Below are 20598 nucleotides of genomic sequence, written 5' to 3'. Positions count from 1 at the left end.
CAAACACTGACAAAGAGAGTGCCTCAATCAAACACTGGCAAAGAGAGTGCCTCAATCAAACACTGACAAAGAGCGTGCCTCAATCAAACACTGACAAAGAGCGTGCCTCAATCAAACACTGACAAAGAGCGTGCCTCAATCAAACACTGACAAAGAGAGTGCCTCAATCAAACACTGACAAAGAGCGTGCCTCAATCAAACACTGACAAAGAGCGTGCCTCAATCAAACACTGACAAAGAGAGTGCCTCAATCAAACACTGACAAAGAGAGTGCCTCAATCAAACACTGACAAAGAGAGTGCCTCAATCAAACACTGACAAAGAGCGTACCTCAATACTGATAAAGGGAAAGCCTACATCTAACACTGATAAGGAGAAAGCCTACATCTAACACTGGTAAGGGGAAATCCTACATCTAACACTAGTAAGGGGAAAGCCTACATCTAACACTGATAAAGGGAAAGCCTACATCTAACACTAGTAAGGGAAAAGCCTACATCTAACACTAGTAAGGGGAAAGCCTACATCAAACACTAGTAAGGGGAAAGCCTACATCTAACACTAGTAAGGGGAAAGCCTACATCTAACACTGGTAAGGGGAAAGCCTACATCTAACACTAGTAAGGGGAAAGCCTACATCAAACACTAGTAAGGGGAAAGCCTACATCAAACACTAGTAAGGGGAAAGCCTACATCTAACACTAGTAAGGGGAAAGCCTACATCAAACACTAGTAAGGGGAAAGCCTACATCTAACATTAGTAAGGGGAAAGCCTACATCAAACACTGGTAAGGGGAAAACCTACATCAAACACTAGTAAGGGGAAAGCCTACATCTAACACTAGTAAGGGGAAAGTCTACATCAAACACTATTAAGGGGAAAGCCTACATGTAACACTGGTAAGGGGAAAGCCTACATCTAACACTGGTAAGGGGAAAGCCTACATCTAACGCTGATAAGGGGAAACTCACAACAGATACTGATAAAGGGAAAGCCTACATCTAGCACTGGTAAGGGGAAACTCACAACAGATACTGATAAAGGGAAAGCCTACATCTAGCACTGGTACGGGGAAACTCACAACAGATACTGATAAAGAAAGAGCCTACATCAGATACTGGTAAATGGTGCTTACATCAAACACTGGTAAATGGTGCTTACATCAAACACTGGTAAATGGTGCTTACATCAAACACTGGTAAAGGGAAAGATAACATCACACACTGAAGGGAAAACCGACATCAAACACTGGTAAATGGTGCTTACATCAAACAATGGTACAGGAGATGCCTATATCAAACACATTTACATACGAGGGGGTATCAAAAAGTTCCAATTATCACCAAGAAGTTATTCAGCAATCAGGATAAAATTCACGATGGGATGAAATCTGTTTATGGTGATGATAGCACATCTTATGACACTCTTGTGACATCGAAAAGGAATTTCCAAACTGGTCACATGTCCCTCACAGATGAGCCAAGAAGTGGACCCCCCTCACTTACTGATGATTTGGACACCGTGAACAAAGTCGAGGCGCTGGTTCAGGAAGATCGCCGTGCAATAATACACATGGCTATGCATGAGACCGACTTGAGCTATGGCAGTGCATGGAACATCATTCATAACCAACTGCACATGTCCAAAGTGTCAGCGTTGGGTTCCTCGCTTACTGACCTGACAGACTCGACGGGACATGTCACGACAGGCACTGGAGCTTCTGGAGCAGGATGAAGAGGATTTTTTCAGATGTCTTGTAACCATGGACGAATGTTGGGTCTCTTTGTATGATCCTTAGACAAAAGAGATGAGTAAAGAGTGGAAACATGCCACGTCATCACCTCCGAAAAAGGCCAAGGTGCATGAAATCAGGGGCCTTCTATTCAGAGGCCTCTATTCAGGGGCCTTCTGCGCAAGGTCAAGAAACGGTGGCAGAAATGTGTAACTCGGGATGGTGACTATGTAGAGAAATCATAAGGACAAGAAAGCAAAATAAAGTTTGTACCCTGAATAAGTCTTGGTGATAATTAGAACCTTTTGATATCCCCTCGTACATATGCATGTTCTGTACATCATTAAGCTTTCCACAAACATGCAATCCATGGTTGTCCCCCTTTATCACCAGGTGCGTATGGAAGAGATTCGTAAGCCCTCCAAGATCCGTGATGTGATGAAATCGCCAGTGAAGCATGCAAATACTCGAGGTCGAAGAAAGGACAGGCAGCAAATCAGGAAACTGCAGGGGAGGGTTTCTGAGTGTGTGAGTTCAGACTCTGTGAGATACATATGGAGAACCTCAATGTGGAATCACGTTGCTGTAGTATGATAGAGATAAGGCCAATGCCCTCATTATATGTGTGTACAGATGAACAAGTACATGTGTGTTGTGTTGTACAGGAGAACAAATACATGTATGTTGTGTTGTACTGATGAACAAGTACATGTATGTTGTGTTGTACAGATGAACAAGTACATGCGTGTTGTGTTGTACTGATGAACAAGTACATGCGTGTTGTGTTGTACTGATGAACACGTACATGCGTGTTGTGTTGTACTGATGAACAAGTACATGTATGTTGAGTTGTACAGATGAACAAGTACATGCATGTTGAGTTGTACTGATGAACAAGTACATGTATGTTGTGTTGTACTGATGAACAAGTACATGTATGTTGTGTTGTACTGATGAACAAGTACATGTATGTTGTGTTGTGCTGATGAACACGTACATGTATGTTGTGTTGTACTGATGAACACGTACATGCGTGTTGTGTTGTACTGATGAACACATACATGTATGTTGTGTTGTACTGATGAACAAGTACATGTATGTTGTGTTGTACTGATGAACAAGTACATGCGTGTTGTGTTGTACTGATGAACACGTACATGCATGTTGTGTTGTACTGATGAACACGTACATGTATGTTGTGTTGTACTGATGAACACGTACATGCGTGTTGTGTTGTACTGATGAACACGTACATGCGTGTTGTGTTGTACTGATGAACACGTACATGCGTGTTGTGTTGTACTGATGAACAAGTACATGTATGTTGTGTTGTACAGATGAACAAGTACATGTGTGTTGTGTTGTACTGATGAACGAGTACATGCATGTTGTGTTGTACTGATGAACACGTACATGCGTGTTGTGTTGTACTGATGAACAAGTACATGTATGTTGAGTTGTACAGATGAACAAGTACATGTATGTTGTGTTGTACTGATGAACACGTACATGTATGTTGTGTTGTACTGATGAACAAGTACATGTATGTTGAGTTGTACAGATGAACAAGTACATGTATGTTGTGTTGTACTGATGAACACGTACATGCGTGTTGTGTTGTACTGATGAACAAGTACATGTATGTTGTGTTGTACAGATGAATAAGTACATGCGTGTTGTGTTGTACTGATGAACAAGTACATGTATGTTGAGTTGTACAGATGAACAAGTACATGCATGTTGAGTTGTACTGATGAACAAGTACATGTATGTTGTGTTGTACTGATGAACAAGTACATGTATGTTGTGTTGTACTGATGAACAAGTACATGTATGTTGTGTTGTGCTGATGAACACGTACATGTATGTTGTGTTGTACTGATGAACACGTACATGCGTGTTGTGTTGTACTGATGAACACATACATGTATGTTGTGTTGTACTGATGAACAAGTACATGTATGTTGTGTTGTACTGATGAACAAGTACATGCGTGTTGTGTTGTACTGATGAACACGTACATGCATGTTGTGTTGTACTGATGAACACGTACATGTATGTTGTGTTGTACTGATGAACACGTACATGCGTGTTGTGTTGTACTGATGAACACGTACATGCGTGTTGTGTTGTACTGATGAACACGTACATGCGTGTTGTGTTGTACTGATGAACAAGTACATGTATGTTGTGTTGTACAGATGAACAAGTACATGTGTGTTGTGTTGTACTGATGAACGAGTACATGCATGTTGTGTTGTACTGATGAACACGTACATGCGTGTTGTGTTGTACTGATGAACAAGTACATGTATGTTGAGTTGTACAGATGAACAAGTACATGTATGTTGTGTTGTACTGATGAACACGTACATGTATGTTGTGTTGTACTGATGAACAAGTACATGTATGTTGAGTTGTACAGATGAACAAGTACATGTATGTTGTGTTGTACTGATGAACACGTACATGCGTGTTGTGTTGTACTGATGAACAAGTACATGTATGTTGTGTTGTACAGATGAATAAGTACATGCGTGTTGTGTTGTACTGATGAACAAGTACATGCGTGTTGAGTTGTACAGATGAACACGTACATGCGTGTTGTGTTGTACTGATGAACAAGTACATGTATGTTGTGTTGTACAGGTTAACAAGTACATGTATGTTGTGTTGTACAGGTTAACAAGTACATGTATGTAGTGTTGTACAGGAGAGCAAGTACATGTGTGTGGTGTTGTACAGGTTAACAAGTACATGTATGTTGTGTTGTACAGGAGAACAAGTACATGTATGTTGTGTTGTACAGGTGAACAAGTACATGTGTGTTGTGTTGTACAGGTGAACAAGTACATGTATGTTGTGTTGTACAGGTGAACAAGTACATGTATGTTGTGTTGTACAGGAGAACAAGTACATGTATGTAGTGTTGTACAGGAGAGCAAGTACATGTGTGTTGTGTTGTACAGGTGAACAAGTACATGTGTGTTGTGTTGTACAGGAGAACAAGTACATGTATGTTGTGTTGTACAGGAGAGCAAGTACATGTGTGTTGTGTTGTACAGGTTAACAAGTACATGTGTGTTGTGTTGTACAGGAGAACAAGTACATGTGTGTTGTGTTGTACAGGTTAACAAGTACATGTGTGTTGTGTTGTACAGGAGAACAAGTACATGTGTCTACTGGACCGCTATAAGCTGGTTTGGAATATGTACCAGAACCAGCAAAAAGAGATGGACAATATGTAAGTTGTACTTTGAATTCTCAGATTGCTTGAACTTCAGGTATTTATCTATGTTCTGTTGTTCCATAATATCTTCACTAATTGTTACCAGATTTGCCTGTATATTTCCCAATTTACATGACTTACTGTGTACAGCCTAGACTATTGTAGGTCATGTCCGATCTGTACAGCTTGATAGAAGCAGATGTTTGAATAAATGTAGTCTACCTTGATCTGAGCAACAATTTCTTTCATGTTTGCAGGCAAGATGACTTTGTCCGGACTCTTAAGAAGAAGGTCAAGGAGAAAGAAAATACAGTGGTTACAGCAATCAAAACAGAGTTCAAAGAGGTGCACTATTATGCTAAAATTATTAATGTATCATGTAAACCTTTAGAGCCAGTTTGTCGACATAAGGAACCTTAAGAGCATTGACACGTACCTACATAGTGTGACTGAGATTGTCATTTTTATAGAGACGAGCAGTTCAAGAACAGCAGCTTCAGTTGAGCATCGCAGACCAGAAGAAGAACCTGCAGCTCCTTGAAACAGCCTTCAAGGAGAACAGAATCTCCCATGAGCTGCATTCGGTGAGACAAAGCCTTATGCTAGGGTTACACTAAGTTCCTGGTGGCCACAGTAGCCCCGTTTCACCGAAATGTAGTGAAATGGGGGCAAAATGGGATGGACGTGAGACAACATAGGGGGACTGAATGACAAAACGTGAGAGTCTGTGATTGCCGTGGATGCAATGCCAGATTTTGAAACTGTTAAAAAATTTGCCACAGCAGTCACAGTACTAATGAGAAACCTAGTAGGCCGTAGTAATACGGAGGGAACGCAACAATACGTGACAGCACGTAACAGAACTTGTAGACGGTTTGTAGTGGGACGGGAGGCATGTGTATTCCACAGCATCTCACAGTCCTTTCAAGTTTTGTCATGTTCGGCCACATTTGTTTGGCGGTTTGTTACGGTTGTTTCACCCTTGCTGCCCGTTTGTCCAGGTTCTCACAGCAGGCTAGGTTATATGGTAGCTGATTTGTCCCGTTCTATCACGACGCATTACAGGGCCAGCGAGATACGGCACATTGTGTTCTCTGGCATTCCATCTCTGCAGCTGATGCTGGCATTCTTGCTGACACAAGGACTTGATGTATGCCCCCAGCAAACATACAAACACAAAATGTTCTTCATCTTGGGGGTTCATGCTGCTCTTGTGTCTCAGGATACAATGGCTGCTATTCCTTGCGAGGCCTTCTTTTTTTTTATACCGGGGGCACAAACGTGGTCCAAAGCTGGCCGGCATCCTTGTTTCATCCGTAGAAAGTCTTGACAGAACGCACAAAACGTGTCAAAACATTGATCAAAATGTGAAAAACGTTAGGGAGCCCATCAGAACGTGACAGGCTGGGAGGAAAAGTACTGGCATCCATAGTGGACTGCGAGCCGAACCGCTGTCAGCCTTTGAGCTTCTGCGACCCAGCTGCCTCTTGAGAGACAAGAACATTATAGAATGACCTGGTGTATTTTTTTTAGTGATAATTTGTATAGTTAACAAAGCCACTATATTTAAATGGAGATTGCTTTGTTTGGATTAAAACATGAAGATAGTTTTTTTCACGGAGATGTTGAAGGGTTGTGACAGTTGCGGATTGTTTTGTTTAATGCAGATGGCTTCAGGTTTGCTACACCAGGCCCTGGAAATTCCTCGGAAGCGATTCCGTTACCTCATTGAGCGATACATCGCACACTGTGCTGTCAGGGAGGCTGAAAGTAAGTCTAGGTACTAGAAGCTGTCAGTGAGAGATAATGATTGGGTGGCCCTAGTTGGTACTAGTATCTTCACATTTTCTAGTATGGAAACACCTATGTACTGTGCTGATACCCACATAAAATCAGTACATTACATACTAGAGCTGTGACGATATATGGTATCGATAATCGTGATACTTAATCCGACGATAAATATATCGATACTTTTGTTCGTATTGTGATATGTATCGTTGACCTAAAAATTGTTAATGTTCACTAGAAATTGACAGTTATGTAAAAATTACACTGTTACTTGCTATCAAAATATACTTTTTAAAAGAAAATAACTAAAGATAGCATCTCGTGATATGCATCGAATCGAATCGTATCGTTCCAAGATATCACGATACGTGACAGTGACATTTCGGTATCGTCACACCTCTATTACATACAGAGTAAAAGTGTTGGCATATCATATGATACACCTATACTTTTTGGTAAAGTGTATCGGCAAATACAAGTACACTTTCAGCAAAGGAAACCATGGCAACGAGACCTGAAGTGGGGTATAAATAGTGTAAGGTGGTCAGAATGGCATTGGTGTAAGGTAGGTGTAAGGTGTAAAGCTGGTGTAAGGTGCTCTCTATGTTGTAGTATGAGGCGGGGATTGGAGGTGTAACGTTGGGTAATGCACTCTCTGAGGAGGTGAAATCTGTTTTAGGTAAGGTAACAACAGTCCTTGAGGAAGAGATGCTGAGTGTTGACCAGCGGTTGGAGATCAAAGGTCACATGGAGGACATGCAACATCGGCTGCACACCGGGCTGTCGCTTCACCATCCTCTGATGCAGAAACTGGAGACAGAGAGGAGGCACATCTTCAAGCAGATTCTACAAGTGTGAGTATAGAGCCAGTGACGTCTGACTGTCAGTATGGAGCCAGTGACATCTGACTGTCAGTATGGAGCAGTGACATTTGACTATCAGTATGGAGCAGTGACATTTGACTATAAGTATAGAGCCAGTGAAATCTGAATATCGGTATAGAGCCAGTGACATTTGACTGTCAGTATGGAGCCAGTGACATTTGACTGTCAGTATGGAGACAGTGACATATCACTGTGTCGGTGTAGAGCCAGTGACATATCACTGTGTCGGTGTAGAGCCAGTAAAATCTGACTGTGTCGGTGTAGAGCCAGTGACATCTGACTGTGTCGGTGTAGAGCCAGTGACATATCACTGTGTCGGTGTAGAGCCAGTAAAATCTGACTGTGTCGGTGTAGAGCCAGTGACATCTGACTGTGTCGGTGTAGAGCCAGTGACATCTGACTGTGTCGGTGTAGAGCCAGTGACATCTGACTGTGTCGGTGTAGAGACAGGAACATCTGACTGTGTCGGTGTAGAGCCAGTGACATCTTACTGTGTCGGTGTAGAGCCAGTGACATCTGACTGTGTCGGTGTAGAGCCAGTGAAATCTGACTGTGTCGGTGTAGAGCCAGTGAAATCTGACTGTGTCGGTGTAGAGCCAGTGACATCTGACTGTGTCAGTGTAGAGCCAGTGACATCTGACTGTGTCGGTGTAGAGCCAGTGACATATGACTGTGTCGGTGTAGAGCCAGTGACATCTGACTGTGTCGGTGTAGAGACAGAAACACCTGAAGTGTAGTTGGTGTATTGTGGGTATTAGTAATGGAGACATTTCCTGCCATCTGTCACACTGCTCTGTGTTGTAGGTTCAACGAGGTCTTGGTTGATACAGGGGTTCTTCTCATCCATCCAGTTTTTAAGGACAACTCCCGAAAAGTAACCAAGCCGTTACATTCAGTTACTAATCAAAAAAGAATAAAGGCCATCAAAGCACCACCCCGCAAGATGCAAGAGTTGAGCCCTTCCACTGGGATTGTGGGTAACACCATTCCTCTCACCTTCAAGGTTGATCAGCCTATGTGGCAGACTGTAAGTGTAGTTCAACATCATGCAGCCATTTGTGGAGGGATTATAACATCTGGATGCAGGGATGCATTATGTGAATCTAGCCCATTAATGTCCAGATGATGACACACCATTATAGCATCAACGTAAAGTTGAAGAAATGTATATACTTATATAAAAGTATTATAATAGTATTAGTTAATATGACCTCATTGTGCAGTACTAGTCAGCACTGTTACAACCTATAGAGTAAGTCAGGATATTTAAGCAAAAAACTGATGTTTTTGTGGAAACAACACGCTGTACTCCCTTGTAGCACAGATGAATTTAGGTAGAACAGAAACAAAAGACGGTTAAAACGGGTGACCACCCTGAGTGGCGTCAGTCATGTTCACATTCTTACACTTGATTGGAGGCACAGTACAAACTTTGGCTACTCTTTATCCCTTGTGTACTCACATGTATGTTTCAAGTGCAAGCCAAACAATCTGCTGAAACTTCTGAACATATTCTAGGCTTACATGATCTTGAGACCTTTGTATAACTTGTTGTTTAGATATATTTAAAGTAGAACTTCTTTTGCAGGGACCTTCAGAGCTTGTTCAAGAGCCGGTCGTGACCACACCCAAATTCCTCAGTATGGACGTCAACCAACATAGACTATTGGCCAGAAGGTAAGTGGTCTGCATAATCAGATAACATCTGGACTGTCTACACATTCAGACAGTATCTGGACTGTCTACACATTCAGACAACATCTGGACTGTCTACACATTCAGACAACATCTGGACTGTCTACACATTCAGACAGTATCTGGACGGTCTACTCATTCAGACAGCATCTGGACTGTCTACAGATTCAGACAGCATCTGGACTGTCTACACATTCAGACAGCATCTGGACTGTCTACACATTCAGACAGCGTCTGGACTGTCTACACATTCAGACATCTGGACTGTCTATACATTTATACTGCACATTCAAACAAAGTTACTTTGACTGTCTACACACACATTCAGACAAATATCATGATTGTGAAGTTACTATAACCCATGTTCATGTTATTTGTTAACTTTAGAAAGTAATGCTATTTGAATTGTGTAGCCTTTCTCCTGTATAAACACAGGAATGTTTGTAATCTTGGAGGATCATGGGAGTATAGGATGAAACCCTGCTTTCTACCCCCATCAGAACAGGCAAGCGGGCTGATGATTGTCTTGTTTGTGTTGTAGAACCCTCATGTGTACAGAGCGCCAATACTATCCCATCGCACAGAGTCGTAGCTTCACCATCAGCAACAACATTAAGGTGGACTACATCACCACAGCACTGATGTGCCCCTAGAAGAGCCTGAGAGTGTAGGACCAGCAGCAGAACAATCAACAATATGTCCTTATGTTCTCACTGAAACTGATGCATGAGCACCTCTACCTACTTGTATATTACTTGTAGGAGTTACACAAGCAGGCTTGTTTCCCTCTGACTGTGATATTCTGGAGGCCTTGTATGAGTTTTGATAAGCACTTTGAGATGTATAGTTATCAATGTTTTATGGTTTTTAACATATTATTTATGTTTGTTATTCTCATTTATGAGAAATGTTGTTGAAGAGGTGTTACTTGTTTATGTGAACAAGTGTATGCAGGGTACGTAATACTCATTATCTCCATAAGTACTTTTACATTGATTCACCTGTTGGTTTTGAAATACACTTTCTTGATCCAACTGCTTTTGTGTAATGACTCAGTTCACTGATTATAAATACATGTAAACTGCTCCTCCCTACATGAACCGAGCAGAAGTCATCCAACAAGAAGCGAGCAGCAGTTTCTGATCGCATGATCTTTCTGAAAATGTAATTAATTGATCAATCAATGCCAACAACTGCAGTGTCATCTAGTAGTTTGAGATGGATTCACCATTAAATCTCAGGACAGTTTATGAGAGTTTTTCTATCTGTCTTTGTGATATTCTCAGTATTACTATGTTCAACCAGCTCAGGAAGGTTGTCATGTTTTGTATGTTTAAATACTTAGAATAAATTAGGTTTATTTGTTACAGCTCATAAAAACAGTGTTGTTTAATCGGGTGTGTTTCTGTTTTTGTTAAACTATTTACTGTAATAATCTTCTTGTGATACACAAGGAAGAGAAAGCTTTTCAAGGGAAACACTAAAAGTTTCCATGTGTCTGTGGGATGCTTGCAGCTAGGAGCCATCCCTACCCAGGCTGGAACATCAGCCAGAACCATCCCCACCCAGGCAGGAGCAACAGCCAGAACCATCCCCACCCAGGCTGGAACATCAGCCAGAACCATCCCCACCCAGGCAGGAACATCAGCCAGAACCATCCCCACCCAGGCAGGAACATCAGCCAGAACCATCCCCACCCAGGCAGGAACATCAGCCAGAACCATCCCCACCCAGGCAGGAACATCAGCCAGAACCATCCCCACCCAGGCAGGAACATCAGCCAGAACCATCCCCACCCAGGCAGGAGCAACAGCCAGAACCATCCCCACCCAGGCAGGAGCATCAGCCAGAACCATCCCCACCCAGGCAGGAGCAACAGCAGCCAGAAACCATCCCCACCCAGGCAGGAGCAACAGCCAGAACCATCCCCACCCAGGCAGGACATCAGCCAGAACCATCCCCACCCAGGCAGGAGCAACAGCCAGAACCATCCCCACCCAGGCAGGAGCAACAGCCAGAACCATCCCCACCCAGGCAGGACAACAGCCAGAACCATCCCCACCCAGGCAGGAGCAACAGCCAGAACCATCCCCACCCAGGCAACAGGAACAACAGCCAGAACCATCCCCACCCAGGGAGCAGGAGAAACAGTTAGACCCATCCCAGTTAGAACCATCCACCCAGGCAGGAGAAACAGCTAGAACCATCCCCACCCAGGCAGGAGCAACAGCCAGAACCATCCCCACCCAGGCAGGAGCAACAGCCAGAACCATCCCCACCCAGGCAGGAGCAACAGCCAGAACCATCCCCACCCAGGCAGGAGCAACAGCCAGAACCATCCCCACCCAGGCAGGAGCAACAGCCAGAACCATCCCCACCCAGGCAGGAGCAACAGCCAGAACCATCCCCACCCAGGCAGGAGAAACAGTTAGAACCATCCCTACCCAGGCAGGAGAAACAGCTAGAACCATCCCTACCCAGGCAGGAGCAACAGCCAGAACCATATCTACCTAGGCAGGAGAAACAGCCAGAACCATCCCTACCCAGGCTGGAACAACAACTAGAACCATCCCCACCCAGGCAGGAGCAACAGCTAGAACCATCCCTACCCTGGCAGGAACTACAGCTACAACCATCCCAACCCTGACAGGAACAAGAGCTACAACCATCCCAACCCAGGCAGGAACAACAGCTTCAACCATCCCAACCCTGGCAGGAACAGCTGCATCCTTCCTGACCCAACAGGAACAACAGCGGTCATGAGCATATTTGTTTGTCAGACTTTGTGACTGGGTTGATTGAATGTGTTTATTGATCATTATTGTACATTTTTTGGTTCATCATTATTGTACATTTTTTGGTTCTGACTACAGACTACACACAGACATTCTCTCATTAAGACAAGGGGACAAAGAATCTTGTGTAGAAATTTATTTCAAACATACAGCTGAGGCAGAACGTATAAAACATACAGCTGTCATGAAGTTGAGCATTCTGTTAGCTCCCCCAACAGTATTCCTGCATGAACTACAGACATGATTCAGATATGTACAAGAAAGGTTGCTGATGTTGAGGTACGGAAGTAAGTATATGTGGTCCCAATAATGAGAAATCACCGATTATTGGGTAAATTGGTGTACTGGCTAATTCAAGTTCCAGAAGCAAACATACTCCTCATTCACCTTCTTCAGGGCCACTGCTGGCGAGCAGCATGATCCCAGGATAACAAAGATAACAGTCTGGTACGAAGTAAGAAGTGCCCATTTATTTATATAACAGCACTCTCAATCATTGCTCTCTGCAAGTCTGTACATTCATGGTTTAACCAGGAAGAAGTCCTAATGAGGAATATGTGACACATCAAAGAATCCGAACACCACACCAGCAAGCAGAGTTATATAACAGGTCTGGGTTTGTGTGACTGCCTATACGTAGCTGGAAACACTGGCTTCAGCTCTCAACGTCCTGAGACGGATTTCATCTTCAGGATACAGCAATTGCTAACACACAGACAAGAACTGCCATGACTGTAAAGACATTGTACACAAAACATTACTCATGAGGAACTGACCATGATCTCTCAATGAATTACTGGCCTCATGAGGTATTTTTACATTAACTGATAACTGACCATGATTATATTGGCTGTAAATTCTACAACAATCAATCAAACAGGTTGAGTAGCAATACTACACTCCCAATGCCACCTGCCTGGTTGCAAGCTGTACATATGATTACAAACTTACAATGTATTTTAAAGACACAATACATAATAATGCTGATACACAACTGTCTGTTGTGGTCCCAAAAAAGTATCACCTGAGACAAGACAGTAAGTCCTGATTGAGCTATCTATGCACTTCATGTATAAAAAACAAACTGTAACAAAAACAAGGCTATTTCTATATTAACTAACACTACAGACACTCCACCCATGAAGTCTGCCATGGTGCACTTAACACCAGTGTATTAGGACAACATTATGGAAGCTCAGGGAATGTGTGTGCCGTGAAGGAGGCCTTCATTCTGATTCCCAAGCTGGTCCTAGAAGTTCAAGCACTGATGTAGCCAGTTCTATTGTTATACAGAACTTAGGACGCCAAATGTTCACCATAAATCAGACCTAAATTTAAACGGTTAAAGTGTTGATAACGATGAAAAATACTAAACAAATATCACCCCCTCTAAAAAGAATAGAGCATCAGCATCAAGGAGAGTGTACAACCATAACCCTGCACAGCAGAGGATCAGGGGAGGGGGGCATTTTCACTGCCTGCCTGGAAAACAGTGAAAGATGAAACTGTTCATGGAAATGCACCTCCTCTGGCCATCTGACTGATACAGTGGGAAACTGAAATCTGGATTTCAAAAAAGACAAATAATTTTTCAAAATGTATGTTTTGTAGACTGAGTCTTCAAAATAGCCTTCTTGATACTACAGATTATATAATCATGAACCAGTAAGTCAATTAGAGTGTACTTGAAAACTGCTTTGCTTAGCTTTGACCAGGCAACGTGGCCACACCCCATGTGTATAGGTCTGACACCCCCCACCCCACCCCCCAGCCTTCAATAAAACACACTAAACTTCACTTGAGATTCAGATTGGAAATGTCCTGTGTGAAGGACCTCTCTGTGGACTCCGAGACTCACAGCATATGGACCATTGCTCTGCCTTATCAATCAGTGTCTGTTCTGGTACGAAAAGGATTCCTGTCAAGAAGTGTGTGTAATAATCAGCAGAAAATAACATTTATTGGCTAACTCTATCAACTCAACTATTGTCTCCTAATGACGGTTCTAAGACCAGAATAACAAGGAATCAATGCTATAAATACACTTTGTTAAATGTCATGAATCAACAGAAATATATATGTATTTCAATGTATTTAGAAAGTGAACAGCAGTAAACGTTTACACTACTGCGCCTTCATCATCTGTGATCATCACAGAGAGTAATGCCCACAATCACAGACACACCCACTATAAAATTGTTCCATTGTAAATAAATGCAACAGACAATATGCACAACTGAATTGTGAGAAAAAATACATGTAACCAAAAATCAGTGGGTATTTTATTCTGTTAATCAGAAATAAATATCTGTGTCAGTGTCAGAATATAAATACGTTGAAAAATCCACGCATAAACTATGGCTGTCAATATAAATATATTATCTAAAATCCTGTCAAAAGTTGTCTTAAGATCAAAGGAACATGAGGAATCCCTATTCTTCGCACCCCCACTTTTTTTGTTGTTGTTGAGCTAACTGTTTTGCAAACTGAGTTTCAAAGAAGTCTAAACAGTTCTACAGTTAAGATCAGATTATACAATGAGGTGCTGGCCTCTGTTCCTTACAACACAGCTGTACTGAGATTGTTTCACACAACTGATGCAGCACTAGTGATTCTCATAGACAATCATTATCAACTGCCGGATGACAGAATAAGGAATGACATGATACTAGTCTCATTCTATGTATAATACTTGTTTGACCACCATATCCTTAACCAATCAAACTGTCTGCACATGCAAGACTGGGCTCAGGGAACCAGTATTCTGAATTTGTGAAATAAGCATATCACTAACCATCACAAACAAAGACATCTGTCATTTAGATCCCACCATTGTCCAAACATGACATGCTCAGGTCTCAACAGTTTGAAATTTACTTTAGAATTACGGTAGGATTTGAACAGAAGGCCCATCAACAAAACACTAACAAGTTTTCCGTTCATTTAGCACTTAACACATAACCATGGCAACAATGTCAACATAAAACAGTATGGTCATGTATTCAATCAAAATAGGGATCCTCTTGTACAACAGTAAGAACTACATCCCATAAGCACAACAGCTTAACACAACACATGTTATGTTATGGTCCGGTGCACAGATTAACTACATGCTGTCACCTGCGTCTGCTTAATGGATTTGCCCAACAGAAAACAAATAAAACATATACAACATTTTAGCTGCTGCAGTTCAGGTTGGTTTTGATAGTACATGTATATAGTTTGCCTTCACAAAATGTAAATTTGCAGTCTTTAGTTATGATTGAACAAGTTCCACATCGAGGTGTTTGACATTTTGTTACACTGAGTTCTTCTGGGTGAGCTGATGGGCTGTGCTCATTACATGCCATGGTGGTGCCTCTACTTAGATAATTAATCCCTGTAGTTAATTTGGGATGTAGTTCAAATGGGATGTAGTTCTTATGGGAGTAAACCTTTACAACACGGGCCTCTGCCCTCCAACTGATGTGTGATGATGATCCAGCTGTTCAAGGTGGTCTGGTGCGTGATATGGCATCTTATGTCTGGCTTCACCCATGATAGGCATCATACCACAGTTCACCCGATCTCTTGAGGGAGCTGCAACAGATACAAAACATCAACACTCTCCTAACATCAACAACAGACAGGGAGAAGATCAACACTCTCCTAACATCAACTACAGATGGGAAGAAGATCAACATTCTCTATTAACATCAACTACAGATGGGGAGAAGATCAACACTCTCCTAACATCAACTACAGATGGGGAGAAGATCAACACTCTCTATTAACATCAACTACAGATGGGGAGAAGATCAACACTCTCCTAACATCAACTACAGATGGGGAGAAGATCAACACTCTCCTAACATCAACTACAGATGGGGTGAAGATCAACATCAGATGGGGAGAAGATCAACACTCTCCTAACATCAACTACAGATGGGGAGAAGATCAACACTCTCCTAACATCAACTACAGATGGGGTGAAGATCAACACTCTCCTAACATCAACTACAGATGGGGAGAAGATCAACACTCTCCTAACATCAACTACAGATGGGGAGAAGATCAACACTCTCCTAACATCAACTACAGATGGGGAGAAGATCAACACTCTCCTAACATCAACTACAGATGGGGAGAAGATCAACACTCTCCTAACATCAACTACAGATGGGGAGAAGATCAACACTCTCCTAACATCAACTACAGATGGGGTGAAGATCAACACTCTCCTAACATCAACTACAGATGGGGAGAAGATCAACACTCTCCTAACATCAACTACAGATGGGGAGAAGATCAACACTCTCCTAACATCAACTACAGATGGGGAGAAGATCAACACTCTCCTAACATCAACTACAGACAGGGAGAAGATCAACACTCTCCTAACATCAACTACAGATGGGGAGAAGATCAACACTCTCCTAACATCAACTACATACAGGGAGAAGATCAACACTCTCCTAACATCAACTACAGATGGGGAGAAGATCAACACTCTCCTAACATCAACTACAGATGGGGAGAAGATCAACACTCTCAACTACAGATGGGACATCAACTACAGATCAACTACAGAAGATCAACGCTCTCCTAACATCAACTACAGATGGGGAGAAGATCAACACTCTCCTAACATCAACTACAGATGGGGTGAAGATCAACACTCTCCTAACATCAACTACAGACAGGGAGAAGATCAACACTCTCCTAACATCATCTACAGACGGGAGAAGATCAACACTCTCCTAACATCAACTACAGATGGGGAGAAGATCAACACTCTCCTAACATCAACTACAGATGGGAAGAAGATCAACACTCTCTATTAACATCAACTACAGATGGGGAGAAGATCAACACTCTCCTAACATCAACTACAGATGGGGAGAAGATCAACACTTTCCTAACATCAACTACAGATGGGAAGAAGATCAACACTCTCCTAACATCAACTACAGATGGGGAGAAGATCAACACTCTCCTAACATCAACTACAGACAGGGAAAAGATCAACACTCTCCTAACATCAACTACAGATGGGGAGAAGATCAACACTCTCCTAACATCAACTACAGATGGGGAGAAGATCAACACTCTCTATTAACATCAACTACAGATGGGGAGAAGATCAACACTCTCCTAACATCAACTACAGATGGGGAGAAGATCAACACTCTCCTAACATCAACTACAGATGGGGAGAAGATCAACACTCTCCTTAACATCAACTACAGATGGGGAGAAGATCAACACTCTCCTAACATCAACTACAGATGGGGAGAAGATCAACACTCTCCTAACATCAACTACAGATGGGGAGAAGATCAACACTCTCCTAACATCAACTACAGATGGGGAGAAGATCAACACTCTCCTAACATCAACTACAGATGGGGAGAAGATCAACACTCTCCTAACATCAACTACAGATGGGGAGAAGATCAACACTCTCCTAACATCAACTACAGATGGGGAGAAGATCAACACTCTCCTAACATCAACTACAGATGGGGAGAAGATCAACACTCTCCTAACATCAACTACAGATGGGGAGAAGATCAACACTCTCCTAACATCAACTACAGATGGGGAGAAGATCAACACTCTCCTAACATCAACTACAGATGGGAGAAGATCAACACTCTCCTAACATCAACTACAGATAGGGAGAAGATCAACACTCTCCTAACATCAACTACAGATGGGGAGAAGATCAACACTCTCCTAACATCAACTACAGATAGGGAGAAGATCAACACACTTAAGATCACCCTACACAATTGGGATACGATGACATGTGTCAACCAAGCCTGCTAGCGTGAATACCCGATTCCGTTAGTCACCTCTCACGACAAGCATGGTTTACTGAAGATCAATTCTAACCCGGATCTTTACTGATGTATGAGACATTGGTTCCCATGACAAAATCGCACAACTGCCTTTCTGAAAAGCAGACTGGAGGAACTCACCTGTATATATCTGCAAATGATCTATATAGTGTTTTGCATTTGTAAGTGATGCCATGTTTCTTGCATAGTGACTTGACCAGAGGCATCACCTTGGAGTAGTTGTGGCGAGGCATTGTGGGAAATAGACTGAAACAGAACAGATAACGTATCTCAGGTCAGTCTTCACATCCAGTCTCATGAATGGAAAGTTGAACACATACCATATCAAAATTCAAATATTTGAAATTTTAATATAAATTGTATATTTATATACTTATCCTATCTCACGGTATGCACTTCTCTCTCTTGATTCGACACTGAGTGGAACGATGTAAACTTTTTCCCTAGGCCTCTCTTGTCCATCCACCCAAGCACTCCATGCTACCTTCATTATAAGACAGCTTCCTAGCTCTCATGCAAAGCATGCGGCATGCACCACTAGCTGCTGACTATCTCCGAATCATCATTCTCATTCTTGGAGCCACTGGATACTATCCATCTTGGAGAATCTGCATAGCGGAGAGGATGGTCGGGAATCCGTCGCATGAGATAGGAAAAGTATATAAATATACAATTTATATTCAAATTTTCAAATTTTTAAACCCATCCTATCTCACGGTATGCACTTATCCCACGGCGGGACGCAGATACCCTGTGTTTTTTACAGTGCGAACAGCAGGAACTGTGTAGACTGGAAACGACCGTAGATAGCGATGCACAAGGGAGGCCTGTTATTCATGCACACAACTCCTATGCTTGTGCTGAGTTCTCTTGAACTCCTTGGCTTACTAAGCATGTCTCACGTCACTTCGCCACGATTTTCAAGGTACCCCCGTAAATTAAAGTTGGTTGACAATAATCGTGCCAGCCCCTGCTTCGAGAAGACCCCCACAGACGACAACCAGGGCCGGGTGAAAGAGAAGCACAACTCGGGAACTCCAAGTTTCAACATTCAGTTACAGGACAGCATCAAATTGACCCTCACTCCTTTGCATAAGCTTAGTCAAAGTATCTGCCCGGCAACTTCGGAGTCGGAACGCAACGAAATCCACTGGAATTCGGGAGTGTCACACTTCACTGACGTAATTGCTCCGTGGAGTAGAGGACAGTAAGCGTGAATGTCGAACACCTCTGCATCGGCATATTCCGATGCCTTGGTATGGAAGCCAAGTGAAGTAGTTCTTAAACCCATAACTTGAGAACAATGATTGAGATCCTATTCAACTTTGTTCCATATGTAGAAAGAAGCAGTAACTCGCAAGCAGAACTGTCCCTCAACTGCGTTGGTGGGCTGATGTAAGCTGCTGAGGTCCGAACTAGCGTAGTCCCAGGACATCTGTGACAGACAGGTTAATGTTAATGTTAATGTGAAGAGAAGACTATATCTGAATGCCAGAAGCAACTTTCCATGAGAGCGGTCAAGGAGCAGTTGCAATGGAAGGCAATCGTCGAGGCTAATGCAGGAGTCTCATGAGGATTGGCGGCAGCAACCCTGCAAAGTGGAGGCTCACAGGATCGCGCCACGCATTCAGAAAGCCAATGTGGCTCTTGAAGCGGCCGACAAGGGTATGAAGAGGCGCTTTCGTAGCCATTGACGATCCTTGGAGGCAGCAAGGTAAAGGTGCAAAGCCCTAACAGGGCAGAGTGTCAAATCTTCAGTATCATCAGGCCCAAAGATGGACAATGGGGGAATGGTAAACATACGGTCCAGTTGCCCTGGCAGTTGGTTTTTCACGATGAAGTCCCAGTGGAGACCCAGGGAAAAACCTTGCCATGCTTCTTCTGCTCGAACCGCATGCGATTGACAACAAGCGCGTGAAGCTCAGATATACGAGCAGCAGTAGTCCCTGTCTTCTAAAGGTTTGTAGTCTGTAGAATCACATGAAGAAGGACAATGGACCGTTCCCAGGCCAGAAGTCTGAACTTCCTGGACTGGTCGGTGAGTTGTAGAAGTGAAGAAAACTCTGCAATTCTGGAAGAGTGGAGGTCTTCGTACCCGTGTTAGTAGCCAAACCAAGTTGATAGCATCCAGTTAGGTAGCTAACGTAGTAACCTTGAGTTCCCTAGTAGCACGGAGATGATGCAGGAATGCAGAAACGACCTCAGTAGAGGCAGATTGGGAAATGGATTTCCCTAATGTTACAACAGCCTTCAAACTTCTTCCACTATCGTCGTAGAAAGAACGGGTCGAATTACGATGAACTGAAGTGATAGCTGTGGCTACTTGACGAGAGTAGCCTTAGCTATGAGTAATCTCTGGAGATGCACCAAGGTCTGAGAGGACCAGAGGCGTAGTTCCGGTTGAGGGTGAAAAAGCAGGTTGCCCCGGTACTGGGTTTGGCTCTGCCAGGCTTCTTAGGTCAACAAACTAACTTCTTGCTGGTTAGGACTTAGTGCACGACCAAAAGCAGCAGAATCTTGCTGGTGGTCAACAGCTTCTGTATTATGCATGAACACCAGAAATGGGCTTCACACATTATACCAATGTGGGGATTCGAACCCAGGTCTTCGGCGTGACAGGTTCGGGAA

General features: G+C 42.9%; 3 protein-coding genes across 3 annotated transcripts in view; 2 read left to right on the top strand and 1 right to left on the bottom strand.

Annotated features, from left to right (window-relative positions):
* LOC124254005 overlaps positions 1-10725 on the top strand; it is a 69972-nt gene extending 59247 nt beyond the window's left edge. Inside the window, exons 20-28 of the mRNA XM_046687869.1 lie at positions 2127-2261; positions 4895-4977; positions 5220-5307; positions 5433-5546; positions 6630-6732; positions 7433-7607; positions 8442-8664; positions 9226-9314; positions 9874-10725. Of these exons, the coding sequence (XP_046543825.1) occupies positions 2127-2261; positions 4895-4977; positions 5220-5307; positions 5433-5546; positions 6630-6732; positions 7433-7607; positions 8442-8664; positions 9226-9314; positions 9874-9985 (1122 nt within the window). The 3' untranslated portion in view covers positions 9986-10725. The remainder of the gene's footprint in view (positions 1-2126; positions 2262-4894; positions 4978-5219; positions 5308-5432; positions 5547-6629; positions 6733-7432; positions 7608-8441; positions 8665-9225; positions 9315-9873) is intronic.
* LOC124253974 (proteoglycan 4-like) lies at positions 10626-11846 on the top strand. The gene is made up of 2 exons (XM_046687828.1): positions 10626-10646; positions 10848-11846. The coding sequence occupies exons 1-2, from the start codon at positions 10626-10628 to the stop codon at positions 11844-11846; spliced, it is 1020 nt and encodes a 339-aa protein (XP_046543784.1).
* Positions 11847-12248: 402 nt separating this feature from the next.
* LOC124253964 (fatty acid desaturase 2-like) overlaps positions 12249-20598 on the bottom strand; it is a 30568-nt gene continuing 22218 nt past the window's right edge. The window contains 2 exon segments of the mRNA XM_046687812.1: positions 12249-15706; positions 18091-18216. Coding sequence (XP_046543768.1) covers positions 15658-15706; positions 18091-18216 — 175 coding nt within the window. The 3' untranslated portion in view covers positions 12249-15657.

The sequence above is a fragment of the Haliotis rubra genome, unplaced genomic scaffold (assembly GCF_003918875.1).
Source record: "Haliotis rubra isolate DU_JTF1 unplaced genomic scaffold, ASM391887v1 Scf56, whole genome shotgun sequence".
NCBI classification, from domain to species: Eukaryota; Metazoa; Mollusca; class Gastropoda; order Lepetellida; family Haliotidae; genus Haliotis; species Haliotis rubra.
The sequence above is the reverse complement of the archived record's forward strand: the minus strand, read 5'-3'. Positions and strand labels throughout refer to the sequence as shown.

Bases quoted from the DNA above. Each gene is read 5' to 3' on its own strand.
- LOC124253974 (XM_046687828.1), top strand. From the start codon at position 10,626: ATGTTCAACCAGCTCAGGAAG. The intron at 10,647-10,847 runs GTTGTCATGTTT...GGATGCTTGCAG, and splicing joins TGTTCAACCAGCTCAGGAAG to CTAGGAGCCATCCCTACCCA.